An 18,703-nucleotide genomic window follows, 5' to 3' on the forward strand; every position below is an offset into this window, starting at 1 on the left:
TCAAACTTAGTATTATTCTTAAAAGTTTTTTTTATAAAATTTAAAATTTATTGAAATATTTTTAAATTAAGTTAAATATAATTTATATTAAGGTTTTCATATTATAAATTTTTTGAGAGAAATAAAACATTATTAATTTTAATTATTTATTTCATCACTAAAACTTTTTCTTAGCCTAGCAGTAAGATTAAAATAATTGCATTAAAAATGAATATGTCCATGTAAATCGTACTTACGATAAATTATTTACAAAAGAGTTTTCGGTAAATTGAAAGGTTATCAGACTAAAGACTTTTTGTATAATGTCTTAAATCTACAGAGTAGTAAATTAATCAGTCACGATATGGGAATTCACAAACGCCGTCGTATTGAGTCGTCTCCTCTACAGTCACATTGTTAAACATATGCTCTGTTTATTTTACTTTGGTATACTTTAAAAGTCATACTCGTCTCCGGAACCATAAGTATATTTTTCTGGGAGTTTATAATCATCTGGATTGTGTCCATGAGCTTCCACGCCACCGTTGCCGTCGCTGCCGCCCAGTCTGAAATGTTTATATAATAAATTTATAGCGTATATTACCCTAATGGATTCCTGATGGTAGTAATTAGATTTGTTATTTTTTAAGATTCAGCGTGATCATGCTTTCATTTAAAAAAAAAACTGTTGAAATTAACTGCTATATTTTGAAACTATAAAATTTTGGTAGAAAAGAGATGAATAATATATTAAATAACAATCAGTGGCACGCAATTGTTATGGTTTTGTCACAATCCTTTAAAAAAACGTATTTTAAACATCATTATTTCTTAATAAGTTTGTACTCACTTTAAGTCTTCATGTTGATTTTCATCTGCAGGACCTTCTTCCACTTCTTTCTCGTCATCTTCCTCTTGATCAGCTTCCCGATATCTCTCAGCTGTAATAGGATCCGATGTTAGTTGTTGTACAATATATACAAGGGTACCAAATTAAAGATTCAGTTCGTGTTTATTATTTTATTTTTCAATTTCTATATTCTACGCTTACATATTTGAAAACTTAATTATATTAAGACAACTTACTTAAATGTAAAAAGTATCAGAATTAGTTTCTGTGTAGTCGATGTTAAAAATCTGCGTAAACGAAAAGGTTAAAAGGTGGGTTAACAAAAACCACTGATGAGGTGAACGAAATGAAAAATGATTATCATGATTTCAGCTACAGGACATCCACTGCTGAATATAGGCTTCTACTGTATGTTTACACTAAGGCTGGTTTGTACTTCTAAATCAGTAATTAACTAATTGCCTGCAGAATTAGTGCCATTGAACAGTGATAAAATCATGAAAATTGTTTGCTAAATGTTATATGACTGGCGTTGGCATTGAGATAAATAAAAAACTGGTTTGACAATCTAATGATATCAGAGTAATTGGAAAGGAAGTGAACATTATCACTCCTATTATAGGACTTCCAATGCTGGGCATAGGCCTACCATTGGAAGGGAACGGCATCCAACGTTATTCGAAGACCTTAATAACATCTTCTTTACTTTTCATTGGCGAACGTCCAACGCTGCGTTGGTTCGTGATCTCCATTCCACAAGCTTAAGGCCTCAGGAACTGTCTGTTCTGTGTGCTTGTATCCTGTCCACTGTCACTTTATAAAAATAAAATTCGAGTAGATTTTAAATAGGAAAATATTTTTAGTAGGAAGAGTCTAAATATAATTGTCCGCTTATAGTAATTAGATAAAAACTATAAAAAAGAGAAACCTGACAACACCAGAGATTACGAAACCAGACGACCTAAAACAGCCACTTTAAAAACCGTCTAAAGAACTTGACTGGTCTCCTTATGAGCGGACGAGCTCTGAGCTCACCTCTCTGCTGCGGGTGGCTGTGCGCTCCGGCCTGTTCCTCGTCATCCAGACCGTAGGAGTCTTGCTTCTCGAACTCGTAGTTGTCTCCTGCCTTCTTATGGTAGGAGTCGAAGTGTTGGTAGCCTTTCTTGCCACCACCCGACTTCTTTCTCGAGAAACCAATCTCGCCGTCTCCATCGTTTTGGTAGGTCTTGTGGTAATTTTCAGGCTACGGATTAAAATGTAATAATATAGATTTACTACGTACTTACAACACTCTTAGTCAAGACAATCTCTGAAGTGAGTTATGGGGACATTGATTTAGGAATGAGAGGAGATTCGTGGACGAACGAAAGAAACCGATTGAAGTTTGAATCCCATCGGGCAGGCATCAAGGCAAATAAATTTAGGTGTTACAATCGAGGTGATATATAGTCATCATTATTTCAGCTGTAAGAAGTTCACTGTTGGACATAGACCTAGCTAAACCTAAGGTTTCTCTACGACTTTAGTAATGTCGTCTGTCAATTTTGTGGGTCGTCGTTTCAGTCCGTAGACGCCTATAAGGGGATATAACATAATCGCCTCGCTAGGCAGGCAGGTCGGCGATCGCAATGTGATAGTATGGAACACAAAGGACGCTGCTGTGTGAATTGTATAAGATTGTATCAAACCCGCAACCTACGATCGCAAGGCTCCGTTAACTACCGCTGGGTTTACACAGCTCGATTTTGTGAGTATCTATAACGTTGTGCACAAATCACTTGTGTATGCAATTAAAATGGAATCTCTTACCGCTGCAGCTCTCACTTCCCGAACATAGGAGCCTACTGACATCGTGTCGTCAGCCATTTCAAGGTCGTCCAGCGAAGTAGCCGGCAGACACATAGCGACCTGGAGAAATCCTAAAGCTAGCAGGAATAGCTTCATTGTGTTAGATCTGAAATAAAAATGACATTAAGAGTTAATAAATAATTAATCATCAAAGCTTCATTACTATATCTTTATACACAGTACTATTTTGCAACAATATCAATATCGCTCGTGCAGCCGGAGGCTATTGGGGCTGAAAGGTTCTGAAGTGGCGACCACGAGCTGATAGATGTGAGTAGGCCCCTTGCTAGGTAGACTGACGACGTGGTTAAGGTCGCGGGAAGGCACTGGTTGTGGTCGCCACAGGACTGATCATCGTGGCGATCTTTGAGGAGGTCTAGACCTTGCAGTGGGCGTAAATCGGCTAAAAAGAGACAGAGAGGGAGAGCGAAAGAGACAGAGAAACAGTACTATTTACTGTATCGCTACTTTGGAATACATTACCGTAAAATATAAATGCTTTTTATATCATTTACTTTATATATACTTTTTACACTACGTATAAAAGTCTAGATCTTTTAACAAAATTTTTAATAAATGTCATTTAACATTGAGACGTATTCTTCATTTATTGTGAACCTTGTCGATGTTAATTCAAATACCACTGCAAAAAAGTATATTTCTTATTTATAATTGTTTTTAGGTTATGTATTAGAGTAACATTGTTATTTTTATTAAAGGTTAAAAATTAATTTTCAAAGTTTAATCTTTCAATCGTAATTCATAATACATTCTAGATAATTATAAGTCTATTCGGCCTATATGATATAAAGTATTTCTAATTTAATCTTACTTAAAAGTTTTGCCACGTCATATGTTGATTTACCACCGTGGCACAAATATTACTATATATAGAATTATATTATATAGAAGTGAGGTAACATTACTATATATTAATCAAAAGGCACTGTAGTTATTAAATCATAAAATCTAGTTATTTGCCTATTACTACACTTACCGATAGAAAACTCTATTTCAAGTAAAAAAAAATAATTAACATTTATTATCTGTGCACATATGTCAATCGGATATAACACTAAAGGAAGTATTTTTATTTTAGCGTTACCTTTAGAATAAGTTGACAAAAACAGTACTCTGGCGTCGCTCACTAGACAATCTGATCTGGTGAATAAAACGCTTATTTTATATAACTGGTGCTTGCAACGAATTGTCTTGCACAACAGTCGGCCGCGGACTGTACTTTGCACAAGAATTTGCTGTTTGAATGTACCCCCGCTACGCGCGAGACAAGGGAGAAAACTTTTTTTTTTGTCGGAATAATTGTTTAATTTCCCATAGCACTAACGCGGATCAATGACCCGTCACGTACTTTATTAATCTGTGGTGCATTTCAATTTGCGCAAAATCGAGTTTAAGGTTGGAATCACTTTCCTTTTTCAATTTGAATTATGAACGTTGGTTACCGTTTCTTTTTTACAACTCATTCATTCACGATCTGGTAGATAATAAAGAAATTTTCTCTTGGTAAATGATTGAGGTTAATTGATTATTAGTGGTTTTTCGATAATAGTTTTTTGTGGAAATATTTCTAGAAAATATATTTTTTACTTAAACTTAAAAGACATTACAGCACTTCAAAAATATGTATTAAATAATATTCATATCCATGAAATAGTATTTTATATAAGTGAAAACAAACCAACAACTATCGATTTACAAATAACATAAAAAGAGTAATCTAAAATTTCGAAAATAGAACTTATAATCTTTTCGTTAGCTTAAGCTTCGGCGTCATGAATGTAACACGTGAGAATTTTACTCGTATGGTTTTTCACGATTTCCGTTGCGTTACACTAAGAAAATCACAATAGACTCAGGCTATCTCCTAGGTGATGAAACTTCACCTCGCGGTACCATGGTGATCTCTGATGGTATGATGGTGGTGACCCTGAGTTTGACAACAGACATACGCTTATATGCTTCACGCAATAGCTGTTATAAGTATTTGGTAAACCTTTATTATACCTAAAATAATATATAGTTTTGGAGGTCAACCAAATTATTCCCACATCTACTCTCTTCCATCGGACAAGAAGACGCAAGGATTCACAACATCTGTACACTGTGAAACCCCTTCCACTCGCACTAAGCGTTTCGTTAATTCTTTTACAGTGCGAACAGTAAAGGAGTGAAACAAGCTGCTGGCGTAATTGTTTCAAGACAATTATAACTTATGTCTTCAGGACAAGAGTGAATAGGTTTCTTCTAGACAAGCATGTACTAAGTAAGAAAAGGACCAATATTTAGCCACTTCCACACATGCAGTGGTAGTCGTGCAATGAAATGCACCGCTCGCCAGCCCGCTGATAAATGCGTATGCGGCAAACAATGCGAATCACACAACCGCCACCGCCAAATTACTCAACACGTGTTTCACCCCTCCACGGGGCATCTTCAGGAGTTATGTTACACAGATTAGTGCCAAACACAGAGTACTATCCTAGACTTCGTCATCGCTCATCAGGCAAGACAGAGGTCAAATTATTTACCTATAAACGATAAAAAAAGTGTATTTCTGATGTCTGACTTGCGAACGTGGGTCAAGGATTTGATTCACAGGACACAATAACAGACGACGATAAAAAGATTTGACTTTACAGTTTTATATTGTTATATAATATGTTTAATTCTATTGTTAGGATTTGTTAGTTCATTTGAATCTTACATACACATTTTGTCACCAACTTCTGTCAGTTCCGTATATTGTATACATTGCATTCTTTTTGTAGTTTGTTCTTGATAGAGTAGTTTTGCTTACAGGAGCCCTTGTACGATCTATCTCACAGTTCAATCTGCATTGATCGATGTTATAGTCCATAGATTCTTTGCGATTTTTTGGCTATAAACTGGACTGCTATCGTTCCCCAACCATCGTATCTGCATAATTCAACTCCGTACGACTGCTCGTATTAATCAGCAAACTCAAAAGGCTTATGCGGGGATGCCGTTTTGACACGATTGAGGAGATGAAAACCGAATATTAGAAAGTTTTAAAGGTAATAATGGAAAAAGAGTATTCCGGCTGTTTTGTGGACTGAAAGAAGTGTTGGCAAAAGTGCATTTTTAACGGACGAGGATTACTTTGCAGAAGATGAAATTGATTTGGACCAATAAATTATACTGTCTTTTTGATCACAGTTTTGTTTCAAAGGTACTTTTATACAATAAAATAATTTTGTGATCGGTAGAAAAGTTATATAGCTGATCGATGCAGCTGCTTAACCATACTCAACGCGCAAAAAGTCGACGAAATAAATTCCTGTCAAATTTTAAAGTTTCAGCGCAATTCTTAAATTTCTTTTTTTATTAAGAGCCTTCAAGTTATGACTTGAAATGGATTAATTTTTATTTACACAGATAATTAATGAAAAAATGTAGTTCTGGCGAAATAGTTGACAGTTAGTTTATTTAGCAACCCGCATTACAGTTGGAGGGCACGGGCACAATGGCTCTGGGCCGCAGCGACGCCGGCTGACCAATCATGACCTTCTACGGGCAAAGCAAAAACTGGCCACGATTCGCCACAACTCCAACACTATTCAACATTGCGAAAATTATTTGTCGTAAGAAAGTAATATGACGTTTTGTTGATGAAACGTTTATAGAGTGACGGTTCATTTATTTTTAACTAATGGACCCTTTCAATAGTTATAACTAACCTAAGAACTCCAAGTGAAATAGCTAAAGGATTTCATAAGAATGCTCAAGGTTACCCAGAAGGCAATAGAAAACTGTGATCGTAGGATCGGGTAATGATCAGAAATGAGTAGATCTGCAGAATAACCAAAGTTACTAACGTACCTCGAACAAAGCTAGAATGAATGAATGAATGTATGAATGAGTAGGCAGTGGGCGGGGCGCATTGTTCGTGCAACCGATGGTCGTTGGGGCAGAAAGGTTCGTAAGTGGCGACCACGAGCCGGCAGACACGGCGTGTGCCCACTAAATGGACAGACGACATAGTCAGGGTCGCGAGAAATTGATAGGGCAAGGCAGCGCGGTCATCTATGGGTTAGGCCTATGCATTACAGTGGGCGTATATTGCCTAATAAGAAAAAATATATTGACAATGGTTGGATGAACTGCTTATAAAATTTATATTAATGTCGATATTGAAAAAATAATCACAATATTATTATTTCTAATGGAGGTTGACCGACGGACTCCAGATTTTCCCCGGACACACTGAGCGACAACTTTTGCAGTTATATAGAGAAAATTTAAATGATTAAATTCAAAACACTAATGTTTTATGAAGTTTGGTATTTTGCTTCTTATACGTGAAATGCTTACGCCATTCAGTTACAGCTAGATTCTACTGAAACCTATGATTAAAAAGATAATAATTTAGAATTATTAGATCGCAAAGACTAGATAATTTATAATAATTTTATTGTATATGAGATGGAAGTTAGTGTTGCGTGGTTGCTTAATTATTTGGGAGTGTCAGTGAAGGCTGAGAAGACGGTAAGGGAGTGCCCCCGGCGTTTTTGTCCAACTCGCGGGATTTCAAATCTCGTTTTGTTCTTGCCGTCCCCAGAGACGACGCTGCTGTCTTGCCTCTCTTTTATCGCGTCTGGAAGGACGTCGTAGACAATCTGCCATTCTTTATTAAAATGCATATCTTCCAATACTTGTATGCTGCAACAATTTAAATAAAGATTATGGTGATGTAAGCCCTTATTATTAAATGCAGAGTAAGATGTCAAACTCGTAGTAGGCATGCCATATAGCCTGCATGACAGATGTTGAGGTCTAGAGGGGTTCAGGAGATCACGGTCCGAAAAGCACACCGTTAGACGTTCTCTCACAAGGTTGGTAGGCTACCTTGTTCAAGTGCTCGGAAGATATTGGATGCAGGCCGCTTCGTACTGGTTCTATTAGAAATTCTATTAGAAAAACAGTGGACATCTGAGATGACGATGATTTATTTTTGTAATTATAAAGTCACTTAAAAAGTTTCCGCGTTTCTTTTTCTTTGGTAATCCTACTAAATTACCACAATGATTAAATTATGAAGTTACCGAAGTAGTTGTAAAATTATATTTTCAATATTTATGCGATTAAAGTTGATATTCAAGACTTGGAACCGCGGAGACTTTATGAGTAGTCCAACATTAAAGACACTTAAATTCAGTTTTTGAAGAACCACAATTGGTAGAGACCACGCGCTCAATTCTTCAGACGATGGACTGGAATACAACTCCACGATGGTCTAAGCAAAGCGATAGTCAGGGCAGACTGGCGGGATTTCGTTAAGAAGAACGAACATCAGAACTAATAATTGGACAAGTAACGAAATAATATACATGTATTTATATAATATATACTTCTTCACATAATACCCGTGGTAACCTCGACTTCTGTCTTCTGTAGAGCAAATAAACCTTGGAGAAGCCACATACATTTGCATTTCATCACGGTCATCCCAGGGTTTCAATTTGTGCTCTCGGACCTTTAATAACACTAAATACTAACACAGCATTATTCGCAGCGTCGAATCGCAAGACGCTGAAGCCAATGTCCCTTCCGCGTTGCATGGCGCTCTTGGCCAACATCTGGATGACTTCTTTGCGCTGGGAGACGTCTTCGGGTACAATCATTATCACCTACAATAATATTTGATGTTGAAAGATACGCTTCAAATTGAACACCACAAAAACAGAACCGGAATTGAAGACAGTTGGTTTGAATGTCAGTGATATAGAGTGCTCTGCAAAATTTGGAAACGGTTCGTCTGATTTACCTATTGTTAATTTTTTTTAAACAAAATTACGTCAATAGATTAATATTTGTCATTGCTGTTATTGTTTCAGTTCATAGACACTTACTAGAAGACATGGGCCTTCCCCTCATAGATATATATGGAAATATACCATAATCGCCAAGCTTGATAGTCGGTTTGGCGATTGCAGTAATATTATGGTACGCAATTGGCGCTGCTGTGTGGATAGGCTCACCATTGGGTACACCGATGACATAGTTAAGGTTGCGAGAAGTCGTTGGACGCAAGCAGCGCAGGTCAAGGCATCGTGACGATCTTTGGAGGCCTATATACGAGTATCTTACAGTGGGCAACTATCGGCTAAAAAAAAGAAGAATTATGTTAATTTTGAATAATAATCGAGTCCATTATGCTACCCCACGTGTATATTTTTAATTTGAATCTGATTACATCAGATGAAATGAAAATTATACAATTATTCTGGCAATGGGTGCAAGCAATACGGCCTTCAGCTGAAAAGTTGCTGTGCAGAATATCGGCACAGTATTCACGGTCACATTTCAAAACTGTAATTAATTTCTCGTCCGTCCGGTTAAAACAAAACAAAGTCAAGGCGATGTCGACACCAGATTTCGTTAGCTGTCAATCTTTTTATCAATTCTTTCCGAGGCAATCATTGAAAAAGTTACGACGGTTTCACTGGGATTAAATAAATAATCAAACGACACAGTTTGTAATAATTTCGCGACCTGAGAATATACGTCATATTCACACTAGATTACTTTTTATACATAAAGAGAAAATTAAATTATTGAACATTGGAACTATTAACAAAATTCTTATTGATCGTCAACTTACTGTTTATTCATTTTATTAATCTTGACTTAATTTTGACTCGCTCTGATTCGCAAGAAGCAGGAAGAAACTTTACAACAACACATCTTTTAAGTAAGAAAAGGACCAATATTTAACTACTTTTGCACATGCAGAGGTAGTCGCATAAATGCGCATGCGGCAAAGAATGCGAATTACATAACTGCCACCGTTAAATCACTCTCAACACGTGTTTTACCCCTTCACGGGGCATCTTCAGGAGTTATGTTACACCGATTAGTGCCAAACACAGAGTGACATCTTTTAGGTTTAACAATACAGATTTATACATATACACTTTATCAGATGTAGCCTAAATGAAATCAAAATAATCAAACTACATCATGTAATACATTTTATTACAAAAGAATAATAGGAGTTCAAAAGATATATTGTACAAACAACTTGCATCATTTCGAAATATAAATTTCTAAATCAATAGATGTGATTCTTGAACTACATGCAGACTTCTGTTTCATTTTAAAACACAAAATAAGAGGTGAATAGGTGTATTCCTCAAACAATTAACACATGTTTTAAAATACAAAACAGGAGATTATTCGGTGAGAAAAACTCAAATGAGTATATTTCATTTCAAAATCAAAAACACGAGATCACAGCGTCTGTTTAATGATGTACGTGAACAAGATATACTGCCGATTTTGTGTAAGAATTTACTCAGAAATGTAACAACGTAATGTCAGCCCGGTGTTACAGATGAGATGATAAATGTTTATATCACATATAATTTGATAACTCATAGGTGTGATGAGAAGTACAAGACAGTGTTCAATCACCTGCAGGATGTTGTGCACCTGGTACTTGTCGTGCAGCGCGGGCGCGCGGAGGCAGTGCGCGGTGAACATGAGCAGCTGGCGCGAGCGCGAGCACTGCACGCAGCGCGCCCACTTCTCCAGCGCCGCCGCGTCCCACTTGCACATGGTCGTGCCCAACGCCAGCGCGCGGATCCGCGACACGTTGCGCTTCGCCTCCTGGTGTTCTGCTATCATCGAATGACCTGTATGCAAACAACAAATACTTTTTCTCGTGGTCATACAATAAGAAGTCTCTATCGAAATTTTATTACCGATATAACCGATGTTTCATGATGTTCAATGATGTTTGCTCATGTTCAGTGATGTTTAGTGATGTTATAGTTAACTTTATGCAATTTTACTTCTTTGTTATCGAAGCTAGCTGATCTTGATTTCATTCAGAAATTATAGAAGACGAATCATACCAGGGAAATTAAAACACACCCGTTTTTGGGATCCTTTTGTGCCACCCCTATCTATGTGAGAACAGAGATTTCATTTTCTATATTAAATTTTTCAATTCCTTTTATTATTTTTTTCTCTTCTTCCATTCCTCACAATATCTATCTTTCTCTCTTTCATTCCATAATTCATTCTATTTTTCTCTTCCGCTCTTTAAACCTATCGTCCATCCTCAATCACTGCAGTTAAGTCTAATTTATAAGTATAATTTATAATATCACTGATTTTATTTTAGTTTTCCTCTTATATATACCACAGTTCTTTAATTTATCACGACTGCAGAATTGTTATTTCTTACACTTTCACTTTTCTAGTTCTAATTTTTTCTTGCCTGTTTTACTTACTTATTTTCATTTATCACAGTTTTTGCCACCAACCTACAGAACTTGAAGGATTCTCTTAAAGTTAGATGGTTAATTGTGATAGTGTAGTATTGAATATATACCTTGAGCCAGGGCGCGGGAGACATAGTCGGAGAGGACGATGTGGGAGGCGCTGGAGGGCGCGGTGAGGGACGGCCACACGTCGCGCGTGTGCTCCCGGATGAAGGTGAGCACGCGGGGTACGTCTGCTGGGCGCGCGCGCCGCACTCGGATGTGCTCATCGCTCTTTGTGTCGCGCACCTTATTGAAAAGACCACAGTTTTGATAGCTATATGGCTAAAGCAGGTCTTTTCAACCTGTGTTTATAACATACCATGGTCTACCAGAAGCATATCAAAACGTTTCCTTGTTCAATAAACAACCAATACACTCTTTCGAGGCTCTAAAATTTGTAACATTTTCGTAGACTTTGCTTTGTACATATATAGTCTCAAATGCTTCTAAATCTTTATCAAAGAAAATGTATGACAAATCCAATTAGTTAAAATACACTGCCCTTAGCTGCAGTTGGGACACGTTCTTCGACACCAGCGATACAATCTCCTTCAACTTATCATGATGGAAATGGTCACTGGTAAAAGGAAGGTTGGTAGGAGAAAGAAGTCGTGGCTTCGTAACATTAGAGAGTGGACCGGAATCGCCAGCGCTGCTGAGCTATTACGCAGAACCAAAAATAAGGAAGAGAGCGGGAAGCTGATAGCCAACCTTCACTAGTTGGAGAGGCACTTCAAGAAGAAGAAGTTGCAGTTGCTAGGAAATTGGTAAAAATGATCACAGAAAAATCTCTGAGTTATTTGTAGCCTTTCGTTAGATCAGAGCGCGTCTGGAACCTTCGTAGTTATTAAAGTTGAAAGACGTCATTACGTAGGCATTTGATAAAGTTTCCGACAAATTTATATCTTTTGTATAAATGATAAGAATAGATTAAACTTTGAAACATAACTAGATATTTCAGTAGAACGAACTTAAGAAAGAGAGATATGATAGGTGAGTATTACATAAAAAGCTCTATTAAGAGATGCGAAAACGAAAAAAGATTTTGAAGCACTAACATAAAGGTTCATAGAATCTCATGGAAAGGCAGTCCATCTAAGCTGATATAAATTAGCTACAGAAGGGCAGATAGTGAGAAATCATTAGCTGCATCATATTTAAGTTTGTGTTTAATAGGTTAATATAAATGAACTAAGCCTAAATGATAGTATCATTTCATTTCAGCGCCTTAAAAGCGAATACATAAAAACGCATTATGCGAACCAATAGGCCTCCGTCCTGAAAACTGCATTTCAGCGTATCTGATAGAGTAGGAAAATAATGCCGTCCATCAAATAGTGTAGAACACCTCAGAAATACTGTTCACTCTCTACACAGAAATTCAGCAAAAAGGAGAGAATAAAATTGGTGAGCAAGGTGTTTACGTGTAGACAATTATTATTTATAATAACCTTGTTAATTATTTAAACATAAGAACAGGACTATCTTGAGAAACAAATTAGATAGAATTAAAAGCCTTCACTAGTTTTGTCATGGAGATAAAGATTTAATTCGTTTATTCAACGTTAGAACTTTTTATAGAACTATTTCTTTTAATATATTTCAGTTTTGACTCTACTCTGCTTCGCAATGTGTTATAGTTGCGGAGAAGATGCAGTAAGAAACTCCAAAACAACACATGTTTTAATAAAGTTTAACCCAGATTTATACATATACACTTTATCAGGTGTAGCCTAAATTAAATCAAAATAATCAGGCGATATCACTGCCAAGGATTCTTATAATTTAAATTTTCGTTTTTTGGATAACAAACTTTTATCGTACATTTATTTTTAATGTGCGTTTTAATTTTGTCATAGGCATCTTTTACAACATTATTGAATGTGATACTACAATAACGTAGGTGAATAATTTTGGGTTGGGAATGTATTCCTTATACGTGTAACCAAATTCATTATAAGCGAAGTCGAATTGCTAAGGAATAGAAGATAAAGGATAAACTAGTGTAACAGAAGATATTTTTCCCCTTACCACTACATCTGAAGGCGAATCCTTTTTAGGCACGTCCGCAAAAGATCTAGTGAGTATGTATACACTGCTTGCTGGCTTCCTGAAGTACGTCTGCCTGATGAAGAAAGTAACGCGATGTGCGACGTTGGACATCATGGAATAGTCGGGATCGTCAGTGGTGCGTCAGTAGATACAGTTTCATTGTCTCGGTCCGGTGTTGAGAGTCATTTTTGTTTTTGTTGCCTATTTTAATTTGTAATAAATTATTACGGAAAATTTTTCTTCGTCATCAACCTGCCATTTTTGTCGACATATTGACAGATTGTATTTATATTTTTGTCATACGGATGCGTGCCAGTGTTTGCTACGTTTTCGATGCCTATATTATCCTTAATTTGCATACTTTAATGAGATTCTGTAACTTCATTAACTTTCATTATTTTGTTAATAATGATATTTATCAAAAATATAACGTTCAGGGACATTTGTAATCGAAACTCTTTCGTCTCAATTGTCAACTAGCAGTTACAAATTAAACCTTGACATATCTCATTTTTACTTCCTTACACATTTAAACATGCAATAGTCAATAAAAATTAAATATAACAAAAATGTTAAAATCAATCTAAAAATAATCAAATCGTATGTTTTTTTTGGTGTAACAATGTATCACTTAAACGCGTGCCGTCTAGCTACTTTGAGGTCAAGGACCTGGAGGTTACTACCAGCGACCAACTTGACCATAACAAGGCAACGGAAGAAATCACTTTGTGATGTGCGTCCAGATGAAAAACCGGTAAGATTTATATTTACCTATTTATTACCCTTATTGTGATAATGCCGGAAATTTCTATCCTAATTTTATCATCATTTCTGCTATAAGAAGTCAACTGACATAGGCCTCCCCTATAGACATAGCTTATCTGATCACCTGATGGGCGGATGTCCCACGCTGTGGTTACCGGTCCGTGGTCTTCTCTCCCCAAAGTAATCAATAGTAACTAAAGACTAAAATTATTACAAGGATACTCTTGTTAATCTATCTTCTTTCAAAGAATATTTAACAGTATTTTTAAATTAGTTTTCCACATATTTTTTTAAATATTCTTCTTTTTAATTCTAAAGTTCTCTAGAAAAAGATTGAAGAACGTAAAGAAATAACCTTACAAAAGGAAGATGAGAATACCGTAAAAGAGAACGTAATTTTTTTTTCCTAAAAACAGATTTAGATGTAGCAAATGGATATACTCTTTTCAAGCTAAATGTTTCAGCATCACTTATGAATGCCTCTGCTCTTTAGTATTTGAATAAATGGAACTGTATAAAAGTTTTATGTAGGATCAGTTATATCAAAAGGTTTTAAAAAAGACTATGGAGGAATTTGGCGATAACTATTTCGTTGTTTCGTGAAAGGATATTCTTTGTAGGATTTTCTCGTTATAAAAGACCCTTATTCTCACCAACACTACGTTGATAATACTGATTAAGAATGGCAATATTGGTAGTCTGTTGTTGCACTTATCGGTTGTGTTTTTTTGGCAGTGTTTCGATATCAGTAAAGTGACAGTGGAGCGAGGGAACCCTTGCCACGCGAACATGATCCGTCTGTTCCTCTACAACCACTACTGGCCGCGAGAGCCCAGCGTTGTTGGACTGTGGATGGCCTCAGACAGCGCCTATTTGGACATCTTGACAGACAAGTACTCAAACAGTGGTAAGATAGCTCACGTTGATTATACGATATAATACTGTTAAGACACTGATTGCAAAAGCGGTTTCAAGATTTTCTATTTCAAAATTGGAAAATTTTTGATCCCTTAATACACTAGTTACCACAACGCTACTAAGGAGCTATCTTATTATATACCACTACACGCCTAAAATATGTATGTGTATATATATATATATATATATACATATACATATACATATACATATATATATATATATATATATATATCTATATATATATATATATATATCTGCATACGATTTCTCTCTTCGTTGATTACTAAATTGAACCAAATAGCGATTTTATAAGACCGCGAGAAACGATAGCGCGATGTAGTAGTCTACTGCGCCATCTATCGATACTCTAAATTACCGTTCGAATATAGCGTCTAGTACGCCCTGTTCGTACGTGTCTTATTTACTTATATATCTACTTAATATCTGTAACTGACTGTTTACAGAATTATAAAATACTAGTCGACTCGATAGACTGTACTGTCAAATTATTAAACTAACTACTAAAATCATTCTGAGAACAGCCAATATAGACCGATTCCGCACTTAAAAGACAAGACATATAAATTCGCGTCGCGTGAACTATCAAAAACGTGACGTTCATAGTAAGCGATCGAAAATTCATAGTCATTATATTTTCTGTAGTTTATTAATTTTTTGCACAATGTATAATTATATTTCAATATAAAAACCTTCTACAAAGTAATAGAAAATTTATAAGAAAAAATGAATAAATTTGGTACAGTCATTTAGTCTAAACAGTCAGGACCAAAAAGGGAATAATTTTTAGATACACGTTAATTAGTCAAATCTGTAAAAAATTTGAAGCTGTGAATTAATGGCTGATTTGTCAGCGATGTCTCTGAAGTATGTAATAATTATTCTTTATATTAGAATGCTACAAGCCAATAACTTTTGGTCTACCAATAATAACAATATCAATTGGCAAACTTTCTAAAGTTTGCTGATACGGGTTGTAGACAATAATGAATTGTAATAAATAGTAATTTGAATTTCAAAACCACTTTTTCTACGCTTCGTCGTTTCGGCAATAATTTTCTCTGAAACTATTCATTCTAGCAAAGTTTCACTATATTTTAAGTGACAGAAAATGAGCTTCATATTAACGCTTCAATTCAATTATTATAATTCAAAAAAAAACTAATATTTAGGAAATGAATACATCATTTATGGCTCAAGGTATAAGTATATACAATAAAACTGTACACTCAACTTCAGACTTACCATTGGACAGATTTAAAACCAATATAAATCTATCTAAGAATACTATACTGATGTTAATGCGTGGAATTAAATGTTGTTGATGCTCACTCAGGGAGTTAATTATCAAACAAGATAATTGTCAAACTCTTTATAAAACTATATTTGTAAAACGCAACCGTTGTGTTTCTTGGCAGCTTTTCTCAGCAGAACTGCCTTCCAAGTCGGAGGTAGTTTCCTGTAGGGACAACAATGCTGACATATCTATCATGCTATCATGCCTATTCGAATAAATAATATTTGATTTTAATTTACTATTCTGGTTAAAGAATTATATTTCACCTCCAACTTTCAAAGAATTCATGAAATTCATATAACTCTGTTATCATTTGAAGGTGATCGATTCTTGGTCTTCGAAAAGCTCGACCGAACGAAGGAGTCGCGTCTGATCGGTGTCAGTGCAGCTTACAAGGTGTTCCCGTGGTCCATCGTCGAGCTGGAGGACTGGGCGCATTTTACTCTCTGCAAGCCGGATCGCACGCGCATGTACTTTATAGCTCACTGTCTCAAAAAGTCCAACCTTTTGAACAAGTATAATGTCGAATTTGTTTATGACGTAAGTAATTGAAATATTTTTAGTTTAAATATAACCTAAACTTAGTGTTTATCCTCATTGAGAGGTCATACATTATAAAGTAAATGTCCTATAAAAATCGTGAAAGACAATCATCAGTAAGAAAGAAAAGGACCAATATTTAGCCACTTCCGCACAGCAGTGGTAGTCGTGCAATAAAGTGCACCGCCCGCCAGCCCGCTGATAAATGCGTATGCGGCAAACAATGCGAATCACACAACCGCCACCGTCAAATTACTCAACACGTGTTTCACCCCTCCACGGGATATCTTTAGGAGTTATGTTACATCGATTAGTGCCAAACACAGAGTGTAACATTAAATATTTAAGACAATCATTATCGTCATGTAAGCCGAAAGACGTCAACTATCAGGCATAGGCATCCCAAAAAGATTGTTACAATCAGATTGTTCCTGCAATCTTTACTATGTCATTTGTCTACTTTGGGGTCCTACTCTCGCCGCGTCTACCGGCTCGTCTACCTTTCGGTCCCGAAGGCCATCGGTTGCACGAGTTATGTGGCCCGCCCACTGTCACTTCGAGCAATTCTTCGCCCTTGGTTCTTTGTAAGTTATATTTCGACGAGATTTCCAAGTAACTAATATAACACAGGTGGAAGTAATTGGAACTGATGCGGAGCTGGCACGTCGTGGTGTCGGCAAACTGTTGCTGGACATTACCCTCAAGCATGCTGAGGACTTGGGGTATCCAGTGGCGCAGGTCATAGCGGTTAACCATTACGCGTAAGATTGTTTAATTAAAATTCATTTAGCACGTTCGTCCGGGACCCACTGTATCGTGTGGTTGACTCATACAGCGATGACGCACAAATAATCTACTATCTTCCAAAGTGTATCATTGTGTATTTTGTCAACCTGAATTGTATCACGTCGTCTTGTATAATGGGTACCATAAGCTGCAATCTAACAACACCCTCGTCATTGCGTTACTGTGTAGCAATATCATCATCATTTTAATCACAGGATGTCCACCGTTGGACATTGGGACTACCCATAGATTGATATAGATATGAGATATAAAAACTAAAATTAAAACAAGAAAACAAAGTATTGTAAAATGTTAAATAAATATAGAAATCAGAATAAAAATTGTAAAGTGGGGCAGTCCGAAGAATGGTTGAAGGAAAGAGGCGATTTATAAAAGGTAAAGGAATGAATAAAAATGGGAGATGATGTAAGAGAAAAAAGAAGAATAAGTAAAAGACTTTAAAATGGATATAAGAAGAGATACCGAATGAAAGAGAAAATAAAAAAAATATTAAGTCAAAATTGTTCTTGTGTACCCAAAATGGAGAAATAAGCGAGAGGCCCCCGTAAATGGGGGCCGTGGAAAAAGACCCTATCAAGATTGTCAGTCCAACTTGTGGGCAGACAGCCTACGTTGTATACTCATTTTGTATTTCATATAATGATTGCAACCAAGATGTGAGTGGTTTTCGAAATTGCATCACTTGGAATTGATAATTCTACATTATACTTCATTGCAGGGCGAAAATCTGTGCGAAGTGTGGCATGAACCTGGAGTGGTCCATGAAGTACCACGATTACGTGGACAGGACCGGTCACCAGGTGTTCTTCCCCAGGCGGCCCCACGAGAACGTATGCGTGTACTCTAAATTCTTTAACCCCTCGAAGCCGAAAGTCCTGCCTTGTCTCCCACCTTACCTCTGATGTAATTAAACTTGTTAAGCAATTTAATTTGATTTTTTTTAAATTAACAAAAGTTTTTGTCAAAGGTAACTGCGTCATATCGGTAAATTCAAATTCGAAGACTGTCAACCTATATACATAAATTTAAATAAAACAAAATGAGTAATAAAACTTTTAGTAAAAACCTTGGGAATAATATGTTTTTACACAGACGCAATGCGGCGGTCGAGTTAGATTACAATTTACACAAATAATAATGGATTTTATACCATTTTAGGGGCAACATTACGTCATAGTTTGCAGCGCATCGAAAAGAGGAATTCCACAGTTTAATATTTTCGAAAAAAAAAATTGTTGCTTAAGTCTATTAACCTATTTTAATGACGTCCTAGTTATGACTAGTTTTTAAAATTACGTTTCAGTTGACGACTTT

The 18,703-nt window shown here is 36.1% G+C and overlaps 3 protein-coding genes across 3 annotated transcripts; 1 reads left to right on the forward strand and 2 right to left on the reverse strand.

Annotated features, from left to right (window-relative positions):
• Nucleotides 1-433: 433 nt before the first annotated feature.
• LOC137929060 (uncharacterized) lies at nt 434-2,773 on the reverse strand. Its single transcript, XM_068772121.1, has 4 exons — nt 2,639-2,773; nt 1,865-2,072; nt 830-920; nt 434-545 (listed from the first exon to the last, which is right to left on the reverse strand). Exons 1-4 carry the CDS (start codon nt 2,771-2,773, stop codon nt 434-436), a joined length of 546 nt encoding a protein of 181 aa, XP_068628222.1.
• Nucleotides 2,774-7,170: 4,397 nt separating this feature from the next.
• LOC137928908 (uncharacterized) lies at nt 7,171-13,152 on the reverse strand. Its single transcript, XM_068771913.1, has 5 exons — nt 13,021-13,152; nt 11,058-11,235; nt 10,133-10,353; nt 8,216-8,346; nt 7,171-7,378 (listed from the first exon to the last, which is right to left on the reverse strand). Exons 1-5 carry the CDS (start codon nt 13,150-13,152, stop codon nt 7,171-7,173), a joined length of 870 nt encoding a protein of 289 aa, XP_068628014.1.
• A 511-nt stretch (nt 13,153-13,663) lies between these two features.
• On the forward strand, nt 13,664-18,291 carry LOC137928909 (uncharacterized). The gene is made up of 5 exons (XM_068771914.1): nt 13,664-13,795; nt 14,542-14,713; nt 16,362-16,582; nt 17,213-17,343; nt 18,108-18,291. Exons 1-5 carry the CDS (start codon nt 13,664-13,666, stop codon nt 18,289-18,291), a joined length of 840 nt encoding a protein of 279 aa, XP_068628015.1.
• Nucleotides 18,292-18,703: the final 412 nt, after the last annotated feature.

This window comes from Battus philenor, unplaced genomic scaffold (assembly GCF_028537555.1).
Source record: "Battus philenor isolate CCGP_79_NKW_IND1 unplaced genomic scaffold, ilBatPhil1.0.hap1 SCAF_4, whole genome shotgun sequence".
NCBI classification, from domain to species: domain Eukaryota; kingdom Metazoa; phylum Arthropoda; class Insecta; order Lepidoptera; family Papilionidae; genus Battus; species Battus philenor.

Excerpts from the sequence above, each read along its gene's own strand:
- LOC137929060 (XM_068772121.1), bottom strand. The coding sequence starts at position 2,773 with ATGAAGCTATTCCTGCTAGCTTTAGGATTTCTCCAGGTCGCTATGTGT. Across the intron at positions 2,073-2,638 it reads GGGAAGTGAGAGCTGCAGCG|CCTGAAAATTACCACAAGAC; the intron begins GTAAGAGATTCC and ends TTTAATCCGTAG. Across the intron at positions 546-829 it reads AATCAACATGAAGACTTAAA|ACTGGGCGGCAGCGACGGCA; the intron begins GTGAGTACAAAC and ends TAAACATTTCAG.
- LOC137928908 (XM_068771913.1), bottom strand. The coding sequence starts at position 13,152 with ATGTCCAACGTCGCACATCGCGTTACTTTCTTCATCAGGCAGACGTAC. Across the intron at positions 10,354-11,057 it reads CTCCCGCGCCCTGGCTCAAG|GTCATTCGATGATAGCAGAA; the intron begins GTATATATTCAA and ends GTTTGCATACAG. Across the intron at positions 8,347-10,132 it reads AGGTGCACAACATCCTGCAG|GTGATAATGATTGTACCCGA; the intron begins GTGATTGAACAC and ends ATATTATTGTAG.
- LOC137928909 (XM_068771914.1), top strand. The coding sequence starts at position 13,664 with ATGTATCACTTAAACGCGTGCCGTCTAGCTACTTTGAGGTCAAGGACC. Across the intron at positions 14,714-16,361 it reads AGACAAGTACTCAAACAGTG|GTGATCGATTCTTGGTCTTC; the intron begins GTAAGATAGCTC and ends TATCATTTGAAG. Across the intron at positions 16,583-17,212 it reads ATGTCGAATTTGTTTATGAC|GTGGAAGTAATTGGAACTGA; the intron begins GTAAGTAATTGA and ends AATATAACACAG.